Raw genomic sequence first — 16,197 nt, 5'->3', positions numbered from 1 at the left:
TGATGCAGTGCTCTAAGAGAGCTCTACATGGCTCCCCACCACAAGAACTGGAGTCACACTCAGTTATTTTTGATCCCCAGGTAGCCCCAGTGTAACAGCAGAACAACAGCAATTCGAGACTCGAACCAAACTGCAGGCAGCAGCCTGGCAGAGCTTGGGGAAGGACGCACGATCCTGAACAGGGTCCTCTGCATCACTGTTGAGTAAGGTGCTCATTCAGATTCTGCCATCCTCACCTTGGAGTTGCTCTGAGGGCCAATCAGGGCCCCGGAGCCTTGGCTCTCCCATGAATAGCCAGAGGACTGAAAAAGAGCTTGGGACAAGGAGTCACTGTTTGCAATTTTTTGTAAAAATTCTGAGCAAGGTGAAAGCACTGCAGTGACTTGTGGGGCTAATGTCACAAAAGGAAAAAGTTCATGGATACATACCACTGCTTCCACAGCAGGTGAGTTATCACCAACAACAAGCAAGGCAGGGCACCTGGTCAAAAGCCAAAACAGAGGTGTTACTCCAAGTGCATCAAACGGGTTTCTGAGAAGGTTGAGCTCTGTGAACCAACACCCGCATAAAAGGTTAACAAAAAAAGGCACAGCAAAATCCCTGCCTGCCATCACACCTTGGCATTTTGTTGTACCAAAACATTCTCCAGGGCTTGCAGATGCACCCAGACTGTCCCCTCAATGCACACCAACTGCCACTGCTGTTGCATACATATGCCTCTGACCCTGCCTTCTGGAGAATCTCAATGTATTCTGAAAGAGAGGACTTCCAGACACCTCTGCCCCAATTCAGCTGACAGTCCTGTACCACAGCCTGAAACTGTCCTGGACAGTCTTCCCAGTGCTTGGGCTTGGTGCAGTTCTTGCTGAGAAGCAATATCTTTTCTGCTGAAGAGACTGCCCAGTCAGCAACTGAAATAGGCTGATTCAGACAACTTACTTGAGTGTTTTTGCAGTTGTTTCATTGACACCAACAACTGGTCTCTCAATTTCCAGGTCTTTACGACTGAAAGGCAAAACAGAACAATTCTCCATTAAATCTGCAGAGGAAACTGGTTATCATGGGGGCACACAAAATCCAACCATGAGTGCTGGCTCCAGCACCCAGGCAACTCCATGCGTCATGCCCCGAGCAGGAGCCCCAGCAGTCATCTCCAGAAAACAGGATCCATCCTCTCATGGTGTTGCTGTGCGCCCAGAGATGAGCTACTGAGGTGTGACAGGGTCTGGGGACAGACACAAGAGCTAGGCTTGGCTCTGCGTAACAGCTGAAGACTAGGCTTAGGACAAAGGTTCCCCTGATACAGTACCCAACTGGCTAATACATATGGCAGCAAATCTACCGAGCAGGGAAGCTATGGGAGCTGTCTGTCAGGCAAAAAGGTATCCTATACCTGTTGTATGAGGTGAGGAACAGCTGAAGATTATCTTGGTTAATGTCCTGTGCAATATGAAGCCTGTATGTTTGGATCAAATCTAGATTTGCCTGTAGTTCCTCCTGTACAAAAGCAGAAGAATTGAAAAACAGGAAACATACATTTCACAAGTAAGGAAGCAACAGTCATAAAAATACCAAAGCATTCAAACGTGACCATACACGTCATTCCCTGTCTTCAGTGACACAAAGGGCAGCGACTCCAGACTGCATAAGGATCCCAGAGACATGAGGGTTTCTGTCATGTGCTGGTGCATGCCATGCTTTAGTAATGTGACTACACTTTTACAACTGGAAGTGCACAAGCTACTGCAGGAGTACAGGTATCCTGAGATGGGATAAGTTAACTCCCAAGCCTCAGTAATGCTTACACAGATACAAATCACTCTGCATTAGGCAGGTCTTCCTAAGACCTTAATATTTAAGAAGCAAAGTACATAATAATACTAATAAATGTAATAAAGTAAAAAAATACATAAGCTGTAAGACTAACCAAAGGAAAGTTAAATTCCAGCACCCAGTTCTAAGTTCTTTCTAAGAAGAAACTACATTCTGAGTGAACCAGAGAGAGCAGGGAATGCAAGGAAGTACTACACACAATGAAGGGGCTTGACAGTGGGAAGTGAACAGAATGTGCACAGGAGGAAGCAGTGCTGGAGAAGGAAGCATTCCTTTCAGTGGTGATGTGTTGTTGCAAAAACACTCCAGGTCAGGAACTGATCTGCTGTGTGGCATGTATAGTGTGCACGAGGTACTATCCCTGTCATTGCCCAGTAGGCTTGCTGGTTGAGAGACAGCTAATCCTGAACAGAAGGCATTGCTGTATCCAAAGTTTTCAGGAGGGGCTGGTTTGCCTCTGCTGAAACTGAAGGGTAAGATGAAGAGCAGAATGCAGCAGTTCAACATCTGGACAGATACAAGATCTCACTGCCAGCTCCCAGCTGACCTGTGCTCTACCCACTGTCCAAAGGCTTCCATACTGGATACAGAGAACTGGCTGCTACTTGTTTCTGTGAACAGTGTCTTGGGCACCACAAAGGAGTTCTATCACTAGTGCATGGCCTGGAGACACTTTGGGCAAGAGTGAGGATGTGTGTGCCCCCCAGCATGCCAACCTTGATGTGAGCTTGACACAGAGAAAATGGTACTGTACCTGTGGCAACCCTGATCTGATGGACCAGAAGTATTTGGGAGCAGACACATACAGAAGTTATAGCTCTATGTACAGTTGCACAGGCAACGTTAGAATCTGCTGGATACTTACATGGCCAAAATGATGTGCCAAGACAATATCCACTATGTTGGTTGTCCAGCCTGAAAACTGAAGAGTGACCATGAATAAGGAGGAGAGTACAGGAAAATGCAGTTTCATCACACATTGCAAAAAAGATACTCAGAGTAGAGAAAACAATGAAGAAACTATTCAAATTATATAAGAAGCAAATATATGAAGCTTGGGATGGACATGCAAAGCTTCAAAGAAATTGTGTATACACAGCACATCTCTCCAAAAAACTTGAAACCTTAAATAATTTCAAGGGACCAGAATAAGAGAATAATTAAGAGATCCATTCAATATCACTTAAATGAAGCCTGCAACCAGAAGTACTAAACCAGAGGAAAGCTGAGTGCTCCAAGCCGTTTATCTGCATTTCTCATTCGCATGATCACACCCATCCCTGCTCCTATGGCAGAGGCCATATCCAGACTAAGAACACAGCAGGGACAGAAATGAAATTGTACAGTTTTCACCAAAAATGGAAAAATTCCTGTATTCTGTCCTTTTCTTTTTTTTTTTTTTTACTCTACACACCGTTCATTAGGTGCTGTAGAGAGCACACATGTAGGAAAACAGAATCTCACCTTGGATGCTGCCCAGTCAATCCATCCCTTTGCACATGGATCAACATTAATAAGAACAAGTCCCTCCACCAGGTCAGGGTGGCTGAGCTGTGGGGAGAGAGCAGAGGCACACTCAGAAGGATGATTCAGACCACAGAGTGGTCAACAGCTGGTACAGCATCTGGAAAGCTTCTTGCAAAAGGTGTAAGGCAAAGTAAAATGCAGACAAAGTAGGGAGCTCCTCTGTGCCAGGCAGCCAGTGGCTCCCAACAAGACCAGACTCAATTCAGTTGTAGCACTGATATGCTGCACAGCACCTATAGCATTAACAGTGCCTTCTGGTGACCTGTGTACCTGGCACAGCTGCTCAGACCCTGTGTGTTACTTTCTCTGCTCCAATCCAGCATCTCTGTGAGGAACCTGGACAAGCTCCTGTGCCTGGAGAGCATCTCCTTCTCCTCAAGGAAGAGGCAATCTTCCCAGGGGAAACAGGGCAAATGGCAGGGGAACTAGTGCTCAGGCCCCCAGGCCCCTGCAGTATGGAAAGCTTGAGCTACAGGGGCACCCACTCCCTGACTCCCCCGCTGCCCCTCGCTTGCAAACACCCCTTCCCCTGTTCCATCCAGCAACCCAAAACCCTCCAGTGTACCTCAGCCTGTACATGGGCAGCACAAGTACAAAGCACTTATAAGAACTGCTTGCAAACACAAACTCAGAAATCAGAGGCAACCAGCCTCTACTGAGTTCTGGGCTTACTCTAAGGCAGCTTGCCTGCTCTATGGCACTGATGTGAAGGAGAAAGAAACACCTCTGTCCTCAGCAGCAAACAGTCTGCAGCCCAGGGAGTGTGGCAAGGGCCTTGTGGCATTTTGCTGAGGACTAAGGCTGATTTGCACAAACTTCTCTTCAGCAAGGCTGAAAACTACCCAAGAGACAGAAGGCAAGGAACAGTGGAACACCAGTGCCTCACACTGCCCCAGCGCAATCCTGACTGGAGGGAATAGAAAACAAAACTTTGTGTGAGGAGGGGCATCTGCTCAGCACAGTGGCTTGAAGAAATGATAATGGCCTAAACAACTGGCAACTCTCTGCACTCAACAACCTGAAGCAAATTTTACATAAAATACCAGATTTCTGTGTTAACACGAAGTCTGAAAGACTCAGGCAAATTCCTGGGCTGCTAAAAGATACCCACTGATTTCACATGAACACTGCACTAAAGAGAAATGTATGAGCAGGTACCGAAATAGAGGCAGCTCTCTTGTGTAATAGTGGAGCAAAACTGGCTTCCTTCCAGTGACAAAGCACATTTCTCATCAACACTGGTTTGCAGTAAATCACCACGTCAATTCTTTGGTGCCACAAACAGTGGACACGGCACACAGTAATGCAGCCGGTCTCTGTGAATACTCAAGACTGGCTATTCCCAGCACTCAGGATGGGCTCTGCTGACTCAAAGGCATCACATTACGATCTTTCCATGCCTGGCACAGCTTCAGAGTAACCCCCTGACTGCTCCAACATAAACATCTGGATGGAGGTAGCTCTCACATGGCTCCCTGCAACTCTGCTGTAATTACTGAATACTATTTTGCCCATGCCCCACACAGTCAGTCTGATCAACAATGACCACAGCCCACATGAGTCACAAGCAGTGAAGAGATACTTACTGCACACCTGCTGAGGACATAAGCACCAGCTCCTAGGCCAATCCCAATGAAGCTTTTCAGGCTGAAATACAGACATTTCACAGTCAGCACCACTAACTTAGCTCAGCTGAAGCATCCTTAGAGGCAAAGCCTTTCCCCTCTGCATCCAGCTATGCATTTATGGTTCATTTTCAAAACAACACAGCAATGATGCAGCAGACATAAATTGCCTCATGTAGCATTGTCCCCATCATAGAACTAGAAAGGGTCACACTGGCTGGGAGATGCTTTTAGCCTCTTGGGACATCTCAGTGAGCATATCAGTCATGGCAAGCAGAGACATAAGTAGGTGCTGGAATAGTGGTATCCAGCTGGCTCACCCTATTTCCTTTCAGAAACTTACTTCAGGTGCGTCAGAACAGCAGGTAACATTTCAGCCAGTTCATCCATACTGGGATACTGGTACCTGAAAAGCAAGAGAGCACCTCCAAATACAGCCTGACAGAGGTTACCTTCCAGTTCCACTCAAGGTAGGAGGGACAAGGAACATCTGGCAAACATATGCACAGGTTATTAATGTGCAACAGTACTGTATATTTCAACTGACTGTGTGGATCCCATCCCTCAGAGCAAGACTAACCCAGAGCTGTGGTCTTTTGGGCAGTCACACTTCTGTGACAAGATGAACAGATGAAATGCCAGCTCGACTGCAGTGTGCTGGGTTCATGTTCAAGTCAGAAAGGTGGTACCAGACTCAGCACTAGTGAGGGCTTCACCCATGTCTTAGTAATTGGAGTGTTCGCTGAATGCCCCTTGGAAGGCTTCCTCATCTTGCCATTTCCTCTGCTGCTGACACCTGCTTACCACTACACTCAATCCTAGCTGGCTTAAACTGGGTGCTGCCTCAGTCCAGACTGAAGAACATGGGTCCCTGCAGAGCTCTTACCCAGATGGGAATGGGGGGGCTCCTTCCTGTTGGCCTGGTGCATCCACATGGCACACAGCAAAATGATGGGTGATTTCTTGCATGTCTTCGAAGTTAAAGAATGCGTTAAAACAGGACTTGTCTGCAACAACAACAAAAAGATATTAGATGCTACCTTAAGTTTTATTGCAAGCCACCCTCCAAACATCACAGTATACACCTGCAGGAGCTCAAGTCCCCAGTGAGCCCACAGGGCAGTGGGTGCTGGATGATGTATGTGCTGTGCCTCAAAACTGCAATGCAGCAATGAGTCTCAGCAATGGAACTGCCATGACTGGAGGGCAGGCAGGCAAACAACAGTCAGCCTGCAATGCCCTGGAAAGCAAGGCTTTGCAGCACCTGGGTACTCAAAGCACTCACTGAGGAGCACCTGTGTGAACATAACAGTACATTTTGGGTGGGAAGAAATGTCAAAAGAGCAACTGAGCCCACCAGAACATTACACTATTGCTGCAGCTATATAGAAGGGACTTGTTCAGCTTCCCAGCACCCAGGGAATGGATGCCCTATCACACAGTGCAGGAAGTCAGCTAGAGCACTACGGTGTGTTGGGTGGACCTATTTTCACCTTGGCCCTACCTTTCAAGGGCTGTTGGAATGGACAGAGACATGCCATATGCTCTCTCCTGCAGACCTTTATCTTTTCACCCTGGAATGACCTCATCTCAGCTCCATGCCAGGCCTGCTACTCCCCACGCTCAAAAGCAAATACCACGAATAATCACTTTTTCAGGGTCCTGGCAATGCAAGGGCTTACGGTTGAGGCCAATGTCATGGTATGTGAGGATGACAGGTCTGTTCCCCTTGGGTGTGCCCCGCATGGTGACATGAACCACTCCGAAAGCTGTCTCAATGTCATGTTCCTGCAGAAAGAGAAGAAGGAGCCCCAGTGTTACATGTGCTGCCTGCACAGGGAACCCTAACTGAGGGCCAGCAGCAAGGGCCACACTCCCACTTTGACACTGCTCTCCTACCCACAGTACAGCTCTTGAAATCACAAAACGGTTTGGGTTGGAAGGGACCTTTACACCATCTCATTCCACCCCCTGGCCATGTGCGGGGATACTTCCCACTATATCAGGTTGCTCCAAGACCCATCCAACCTGGCCAATTCACAACCCTGTCAAATCTCTGTATCGAATCTCTGTGTCCAACCACTGCCCTAAGCAGTTTGCTTTTGTACAGATGTGCTAACGGTATGGGGCTGCATCTCGCTGGGATAATTATGGACTTTGGAAAAGTGGAGATGTCAGGAAAGCCGGGTACACAACATCACCTGTAGGCCCCCTCTCTCATCTACAGAAATCAATATTGAGAAACACGCTCTTACAGAAACTGTAAAAAGCACCATTCTCTTGATATTAAGAAAGCATCTGCCTAGGAAAACGCCTCATGGTTCAGCTTAAAGATGGGACATTACAACCTCAAAAATATGCTTTACTAGTTTACATAAAGTACATGTTTTTCATTTTTTTTTCTTAACAGTAATTTTAACCTACCTGAAAGTCATTATATCAAATACAGGACTGGTGAGAATACCTGGCTCGCAGCACACCAGAAATCAAACTCACCCCACTTTCTGGGTACTCTGAGGGATGGTTCTGGAGCAGACTGATTTAGCTCTTGCAGGGCAAGACCCTCCTTCCCCCAGCTGTTCTTCTTTGCAAGGACTCTAAAACTGCTCTTTCCCCTTGCCCCAGGAGTGCAGCAACAAGAGGACACTGGCCCAGCCAAATCACATGAGGTAGCCTGAAACCTTGAGCTTGCCTGTGAATGATGACAAGACACCCCTGGCTGTCCTTGTCCTCAGAACAGGGCCTGGGTTTTGCCTGCACACAGCTGCTGCATTGTGCATGTGCAGAAGCTGGAGTACTTATCCACAAAGCAGCAGAGACCCATCTGCAGATGACTTTACCTTACCTGAGGCTCACCTGGCTCCCTTTTCCTTAGGAGGGCACTGGGGGTAGGAAAGGATTCGTCTGTGTGTGCAAAGCAAGCATGTGTCCACATGGCAGGAATTTCTGCCCTCGCAGCAAGGCTGCACAAGGCAGCCCAGGGTGCAGTCTCTGCTTCCTCAGCCTCCAGCAAACCTCCAGGCTGTGCCCTTTGCCCATGTCTCAGCTCTCAGGGCTGCTCTGCTGAGCTGGGCAAAGCTCTGTCCTGTACTTCTGAAGGATGTGCTGTGCAGCCACAGCACTAGACTCCAGTTTAGTGCTTTCCAAGCCTGCAGATGTTAAAGAGTCCTTCAAATAAAGAAGGTGACTAGCAGTGCAGGTGGCTGGAAGGGTGAAACACAGTGAAATCAATGGAAAGTGCCAAAGTGGCTGGAGCCTTTGAACCTCACCTGCACTTCCCTACGCCCCAAGGGCTGAACTAAGGACTGCCACTAAGAGCAGGTCTCTCTGCCAGCTCTGGCACTTGCTAGGCTCTTCCATAAGCAGCTTGAACTCATTGAGATGGCAGGAAACTATCCAGTGTGGGGTTTGTTGTGGGTTTGGTTTTTTTTGTTTCATTTTTATTTTCTGTTGTTTTTGTGTTTGGGTGTTTTGTTTTTTGTGGGTTTTTTTTGTTTGTTTGTTTTGTTTTTGGTTGTTGTTGTTGTTTTAATTAATCTTCCTTTGTTAGAATTCTGCCAGGTCAGTGAGTTAAGAAGCTCACAGAGAGGTCTGGCAAATACTGGTTCTGGCTCAGAGCCCAAGGGGAGTGCATAGGGTGGAAGAAGGAATAACCTTACCCTGAACACAAGATCAACTAAACTGACACATGGCTCATGAAGGGGGGACACATGCAGGGGAGGAGGGAGGGTCTGTAGGCAGCAGCAAAAAGCCAACTATCAAACAGAAGCACAAACACTAAACTGAGGTAACAATGAGAAAACTCAGAAAGCAACAAAAGAGCTGATGATACTGAAATATGGCTGCAACATAGTCTTTTCTGTAATTACATTTGAACTTACTGCTAAGGCCACACATGCTTTTACTATGTAAGCTACAGAACAAGGTACTAGAAATAAAAACACCCACTTCCCTTCAGAGCCTCTGTGCAACATCTCACTGCTTCACACTGCAGCACCCTGCATTTCTGCTTTCCAAAGCTGAGCTTGGATCTCAGCTCTCAAGTGGGGAAGGAAAAGTTTCCTTGAGCTGATAATCAATTCTTTGTCTCCTGCTTACTTGACTTTGCAGACTGTGTAAACTGCGATTTGGGGGAAAGGGGACCACCCTGCTACTCCTTCAGTGACATTAGTGACTCATACAGGGGATGTACATTTGTTGGAGGTTATGATCTTTTTTTCCCCCCTTTCTTTCAGGGAATTTTCTCCTATTTGTTGCCTAACAATAGGATAACAATAGATAACAATAGGTACTTAAGAAAGACAAAGAAGTGGCCAATGTGGGGGGAAGGGTGCAGCTGCCTACTCTCTCAGTCGGGGGTTTTCTCTCGGGAAGGGCAGAGATCCCACGACATTTTTGGCTGGGGGCTGAGGGGCTGGGCTCAGCTCCTCACTCGCTCGCTGCTGCTCTCGGGATGATGGGAACGGTCGAGCTGCTGCCACCGCGGAGCCCAGCCCGGCACTGCTTCTTCCTTACCGTGGGTGAACCTCTGCTCATAAGAGCAGCCGGTGTACTGGGACCTTATTAACACCCGATCTGACTGCAAAGGACCCTCACCATCTACTCGGGTGCCTCAGGGGAAAAACCCGGAGCCCCGAACCCTTCTCCCTTCCCGGAGGGAGCGTCTCTCCGGCTGCGAGCGGCAGCTGCTTGTATTAACCCGGCTGCTGCTGCTGCCTCGGGCTTTTTCGCTACAGCCTAACCCCGTGTCCGCCCAACCCCCGCGGCTCCTGCTAAGGCTGCGGAATTTTCTCTTACATTTTATTTGTCACCCCGGCTGTGCCCGCCTGTGCCGTTCCAGCCCCGCTGCTCCGAGGTTCCTGCTGCAGTCCATTCAGCTTCCCGGCTGCTTGCCGTGAGTTTCCAAAGGAAGCCCCTTGGCCATCCCTTCCGCCAGCCCGCCCGCCATTCCCGTGTGGAGAGAGGCGGCCGAGCTGGCGCCACAGCGCCCCCTGCAGGCGCGGGGGAATCATCGCGCCCGCCCTGCCCAGCCGGGAGCCAGCAGCGCCCCTGCCGGCTGTGCCCGGAACTGCAGCAAAGGGGAAGGTGCCTGCAGCCGGGAGGAGCCTGGGACTGGCTCTCTGGGGCTGTTCCTTGCTGCTGCCGGGGCTGGTGTTTGTTTGCCTTCTTACACACACACACGGAAAGAACTGCTATTCCTTTTCCTGTAGCTGTGCCTGAAAGCCCCGTAATTTCAAAGTTATAATAATTTGGAGGGAAAGAGGTGATATTCTCCATTCCAAGGGAGATTCCTGCCTTCCTTGGCAGAGACCTGTCTTTTAAACCAGGACAACAAACACTGAACATGGCAGCAACATAAGGAAATCCATCTTTAACAAATCTCAGCAAGCAGCACTTAAAAATATAAGATGCTAAAGCTGCAAACTTCTCACTCTGTCCTGTACAGCAACAATGCCTCAGACTGGGAACACTTAAGGCTACTTCTTATTTCTCCTGTTAGTCCCCTGGCAAAGTGGAAATCCTCCTCCTGGGAAGCAGCTGCTCTTCTCTGCTCTGAATAAAGTGTAGTGCTTTTTAAAGCCTCTTTCCAAGGCTTTCTCCTGTCTACAGAGGAAGCAGCAGCCACTACAACTAGATAAGGGTTTCTACCTTTAATTTTTTAACTCCACATCAGCTATCATGCTGATCTCTCTTTCAAGATTTTCTGGAGAAATAAGACTGAGTTTTACCCCCAGTTTACCTACTGGTAATTCAGTCAGTTTTTCCAGCAATCTTTATTTTCTCTGAAACTTCCCAAGAATTTTAGGGCTTTTATCTCAATCTCTCATTGCAAAGCACAAAATCAGATGCCACACAATTAGAGCACACATGATTCCCCATGACCTGTTTGTCTCCGCAACAGCTCTCCCATGTATCAAAGCCACAGGACACCAGGAGATAGAGGCTTAAACCAGAGCTTAGGTATTATGCTTTAGATGACAACAAGTCTCTGCACTTACACAATACAACTGCTACCTTGAACTGCTCCCCAAAAGTTATTATTTAGTTACATTATTACTGGCTTAGTACTCTCTCAAATGCAGAGCAGAATAACCCACTTACAGTGGGTACCAGAGCATTCAGTGAGAGAACAGGAACTTTGCAGGCTGCACCCTCTGTCCTTGACAAACACTTTCTTCATGTCCTTCTTGTAAACACACTTCACAATTGCCTAGTGAGATGTCCTCCTTCTGTAACTGCTGCCTAGTTCCAAAACACAGTTCTGGCATGTTCTCTCCTGGTATTTGCATTTTGCTTGAGTGGGAGTGTTGTGTTGGAAAGTTACAGACACTTCCAGACTCCGGCACACTTGGTTTCTCTGCTCACGCCAGCTATGACACACTACATCAGTGTGGTTTGAAAAGAGACTCAAGGGTTATAACTTTGCAGGTGTCTAATTCCAGCTAAAGTCTGAACACTTAACTGGTCTAGTGCAGGGAAGCAGTAATAGGAGAAGGCAGGTGGAAAACCTATGGTCAGGAGAAAGACAGACTTTTACAAACCTGCAGTCTTCAAAATAAGGGAAATAAACACAAGAGAAGCTCATGATCCACAGGTTGTGTTTTGAAGAGCTAGATAAAATTCAGTTTTCACTTAGGGACTGAAAACTTTATCAGAAGTTTTTCTTAAGATATTTTCATCTTTTGCCTTTACTTGTATAGTAGGTAAAAATATACAGCAGCTGCAGCCCACCTGCTGCAAATAGGAGGTGGTTTGCAGAGGCAGCGTGGCTCCCAGAGCCAGCTCTCAGCAGCTGTGAGCACAGCTCATACCACACTTGCTGCTGGGACACAGCACTGAGACTGGGCAGGCAGCTGCCATTGATCCACTCAGTGCAGCTGGGAACCACAGCTTCCAACACCAGCAGCGCCTGGAGGTTTGGAATGAAAAGAGCAGTGATGGAGGAGGAACAGAAGGCACTGAGACTAGCTGCAGCTGTAGCCTGCTGGGCTGACTTCAGGAGCCTGGGCTTGTGGAAAAAGTGATACAAGTTCTCAAACACTTGCATCTTGTAACAGTTTCCCATAACTTTCTCAACCTCCAACAAACTGTAGGTCAAATGAGACTTCCTTAACTGGAGGCGTGATTTTCACTTTTCTGGGGATGGGGTTGCAACCCGCAACCACTTGTGCCTTTGTGTGCTCTCTCCACATGTGCCCAGAGCAACTGAACTTTATTAATGCGTGGTGTAAAGAACCATGTAATTCACCATCTTGTATCTGCTGATTTTGCATGAGATCTCATGGCCCTTGTTTTGGTTTGGGAGCTGGGGAGCAACTTTTCCAACTTTTCCCCAGAAGTGACACCCTAACAGCTTGTGACCCTCACGTGCCCTTTTCTGGGCTGATGTGCTTGCGACTATCTAGCCAGCCAGCCCTGGTACAGCAGCTGACCCTGACCATACTACTGTTCTCCAGAACTGCCCCAGGGAGCTCCATCCTTGCTGAGCCAAGGGGCCTGGCAGGATGTCAAAAGCATGCAGGCTCATGCTGTGGATGCACGAAGCAGCACAATGGGGGTACTTTGTTCTCTGTTCCTGATGAACACAGATTGACTTGCTTTGCTGAAAGCCACAAGCCCTGTGCTGACATTGTCACTCATCCCTTGCAATGTTATGGTCTTATGCCTCAGGGTTATCATTAGCCCTCAGCCCATGCTTTCGTTTTCCACTCTAGGAAGGTTTGACTTAATGTGCAGCACACTTTGTTTACCCAAAGGCAGGTAAATTTTGTCACTGAATATTCCATCACTTTTACCATATCACTGAAGAGTATATTTAAGCAGCACAGGTCCCAGTACAGATCTCCAGAGTGCTCCTCAAGTGATCTTGACCATGAAAACAAATACTGGGTTATTTTAATCAGTATTTCATCCATCAGTGGACTTCTCCTCTGACTGCATGGCCTCCTACATCCCCTAAGAGATATGTCTTATGACTCCTCTTGGAAATCCAGGTAGGTTGCATTGACTGAATTCTCTTCATTTATATCACTATTGACTCTTTTGAAGAATTGCAACAGCTCTGCAGAGCAGGACTTCTTTAATTTAAAAACTTACATTACGCTTTCCTAATATTTATCAGTGTAATAGAGCCACTATACTCTGTTAATTTTACCAGTCTGTCTGGTATAGCTAGTCAGTGAATTCCCAGAACTCCTCTGCATTCTGTTCCATCTTTTGACAGATGAATCCTTGGGCACCATGGCAGCTTCAACAGAGGAGCATAACCTCTCACTTAACACCTCAACTATTTAAACTTATTTAAAACTCCTGGGTTGATACTTCCTGGTCTGGCAACCTGCTACAAATGCATAAATATTATTTTTGTAGAGCCTCTGCAGCAGGCACTGTGGGTTAAGACAGGGTCTGTGCTGACTCCCCACAAAGAGCATTCCAGCACAGTACTCTCTGCGAGTTCCTCTGTGCCAAGCCTGCATGCAGAAGAAATTATGTTTAGTTTTTTTGCTATGACTAGCCCTAAGCCTTCCTTCCAGGTTCCATTTTGACAGATCTGAAACAGGACAGTTGGGTTCTTCCCCTTTGCAAATCACCTCTCAAAAATCCCTCTGCCTGCTTTGTTCTGTTCATATATTTAATCTGCTAGAGTTTATAATCTCTTCCATTTTCTCTAGCTTTTTTAAAAATGCTTTGTTTACAATAGCCTCCCTGCCCTTCTGTTAGTCATGCTGGATTTCTGGCACCATTCCTTGTCTCTGCTGTGACGGATGGTGGGCATTTGCTCTCTGCTCAGCTTATGTTCAACAATCTTCCCTAATTCTGTTCAGGCTTTGCTCTGAACTTTGAGTGCAAAACTACTTCAATTTTCTATGGTTTGCTGGTTGTTTTTTTTCCTTTTCCCCAGCAATGTTGATCTGGAATACATTATGGTTCCCATTGCAGAACAGCTCTTGGAAGGCACAGAATGGTAATTTCTTTGACCTCAGAATCACGTCAATGATGGCTTCTCATGCTCTGGGGCTCCTTAACCTGCTGCTCCACAGAAGTTTGTGGCTAAAATGCAGCGTTGTTACTACATAATGGATACAACTTAGATTGGCTGATTTGATGAAGTCCCACTGGAAAGACTTCTTCTCCTGTCCCTCTGTCCTGCCCCTGTCCAGTGAGCTGATGGTCTTACAGAAACCTGTAAGTGGGAGTGTAGGGTTGGGTTCACACTCTTGTGAGTTTTGCTATGATTTCTATTGTGCCAGCTCCTGAGAATCTCTGCTCTTGATCAAGGAGCCCTGCACTTCAGGAGTGTGTGAATCATAGTGGCTCAGATACTGGAAAGCGATACAATACAACCCAACAGAAGCTTTAAAATATCTGAGCTCAAACTCAAACAAGAACTGCTGGAAGGCATTCCTTGCTGGGCATTTACAGAAGGTCAGACAAGGCTGGGACATTATTCTATTTACCTATACCATTTCTGAATGCTTCTGAAACTAAAGAGGAAAACCCACACCCAACTATGGCTGCCAAAGCCTAAATCTACTGTGGGACTGATTATGGAAAGAAGTAGGCATATAGCCAAAGCCTCAAATGTAGGAGCCATTTCTGACTGCCACCCTCTGCCTTTGGCCAGAGAGGGAAACAATAACAGTGCCACTGACAGGCGTCAACTGTTAAAGAATCCATTCAGTGCCAGAAGCTTGAGGTGCAGCTGCAGTGGAACTGCAAGTTGAGCTCTAGAGGGGCAGGAGCCTAAGCCTGCAGCAAGAGGCCATGAACTGAAGACCCTTTGCAGAAAAGGGCCTGAGAACTTGAGGCCCAGAGATGGGACCCAGACTCAGAGATACTGCAGCAGCTGAAGACCCTCAGACTTTCCCTGTGCTGTGAGGGGATAAAGCCTCAGGGCCTCCTTTGTTTGGGGTTCCTCTTTGGAGGCACTAGCTCAAGCTCTTATTTTGGTGCTTTGCTATTTAGTTGCTGCACCATGATTAAATTACCTTAGGGATCCGGATGTCTGTGACTGCTATAGAAAACCTGGGGTAGAGCCAGTAAGAAATCTGCTGCAACTGTGGGATATGAGCTTCCAGGGACTTAGTCCCAGTGCAGGTGGTGCGAGAGCGACTGCCAGAGTAGCTCTGGGAGGGTTGGACAGGGAAGTTTCCTTTACACCACCAAAAATTTCCTATATTGAGAAAAACTATATTCTGAGTGAAAGAGTGAGGCATCCAATGGCAGTTTCAGAAGTGCTAATGCCTTAAGTTCAGAAACTCACAGGCAGCAGAGGTAGCAGTCCAAATTCCAGCCATGCTCCCACAGACCCAGGTCACAGTGTGATCCAGTACTTAAGTTTTAAAAGTTATTAAAGGCTGAAGCAACCATTTGTTTCACACTGGGAATGATTAATGATTAGAACTCATATTACCAGTGCTTTTAATGACTAATTTATTAAGCTTAGTTTTTGGCATTACTAGATGAGTTTTACTTTAAATGTGAAGCTGCTCAAAGTTCAAAATTAATTCCTTAGAAAAACTGGGAATTTATTTAATTTGGAAACTGCCAAAAAAAAACACATCTGTGAAATCCCTTCAATTTTTTTTTTTTTAACATGAAAACCTGGGAGAACACAGAGCAGCAAGGCATCTGTTGCTTGCACTCTGCTCAAACTTGCTGAATGTCTGTACTAGCATAGGGCTAGAAACATCCCCAAAAAGCCTTTCAACTTCAGGACGTTCAGCTCCTGGTTCACCTAAAGCAAAGGAAACTGCCTCTGCTGCTTTGCTGTAAGGTGGAAGAGATGCACATTACTCAGGGCAGGCTTTCTCCTTTTTCACTGACTCTGTGACTACAGCTATTTACTTTACATCATCTTTGCCAGTCTTGGCAAAGGTGAAAAACAGCCACATCATGCCCCTGGGGCAGCCTATCCCAGCTACTAACTACGGAGAGATTAAAGCAGAGACTCCGTCCGTTGTCTTGCTCTTGGTAACAACTGCCCTCAAATTTCTACACATTACTAAAACAATACCATAAACTATGACTGTAAGATAAAAAAATATTGTGAGACTGTAAAACATCACCAGCTGGTAACTCTTCCCATTACAGTACTGCCAACCTTAAGGCAGCTAGCAGTGGAGTGCTTCTCAGCCCCTTCTCAGTGCAAAATTATTTCTGAAATAGTAGAGTTGGAGGAGATGGCTGCATGGGAAGCAACTGAAGATCA

General features: G+C 46.9%; 1 protein-coding gene across 5 annotated transcripts in view; it reads right to left on the bottom strand.

The window, feature by feature from the left end:
* The window catches only part of NDRG3 (NDRG family member 3), a 63,661-nt gene that overhangs the window by 5,645 nt on the left and 41,819 nt on the right, over nucleotides 1–16,197 (bottom strand). For 4 of the 5 annotated variants that reach the window (XM_058850801.1, XM_058850803.1, XM_058850804.1 and 1 more), the window contains exons 4-12: nucleotides 6,668–6,773; nucleotides 5,872–5,992; nucleotides 5,329–5,391; nucleotides 4,947–5,007; nucleotides 3,298–3,384; nucleotides 2,699–2,755; nucleotides 1,394–1,497; nucleotides 940–1,005; nucleotides 429–480 (exon numbers count right to left, since the gene is read on the bottom strand). In XM_058850801.1, coding sequence (XP_058706784.1) covers nucleotides 429–480; nucleotides 940–1,005; nucleotides 1,394–1,497; nucleotides 2,699–2,755; nucleotides 3,298–3,384; nucleotides 4,947–5,007; nucleotides 5,329–5,391; nucleotides 5,872–5,992; nucleotides 6,668–6,773 — 717 coding nt within the window. Of the gene's footprint in view, nucleotides 1–428; nucleotides 481–939; nucleotides 1,006–1,393; nucleotides 1,498–2,698; nucleotides 2,756–3,297; nucleotides 3,385–4,946; nucleotides 5,008–5,328; nucleotides 5,392–5,871; nucleotides 5,993–6,667; nucleotides 6,774–9,782; nucleotides 9,965–16,197 lie in introns of those variants that run through there. The other variant, XM_058850805.1, reaches the window with a different exon arrangement.

Source organism: Poecile atricapillus, chromosome 15, assembly GCF_030490865.1.
Source record: "Poecile atricapillus isolate bPoeAtr1 chromosome 15, bPoeAtr1.hap1, whole genome shotgun sequence".
Lineage (NCBI taxonomy): Eukaryota > Metazoa > Chordata > Aves > Passeriformes > Paridae > Poecile > Poecile atricapillus.
Note: the sequence above shows the minus strand (reverse complement) of the source record. Positions and strands in the feature narration are given on the sequence as shown.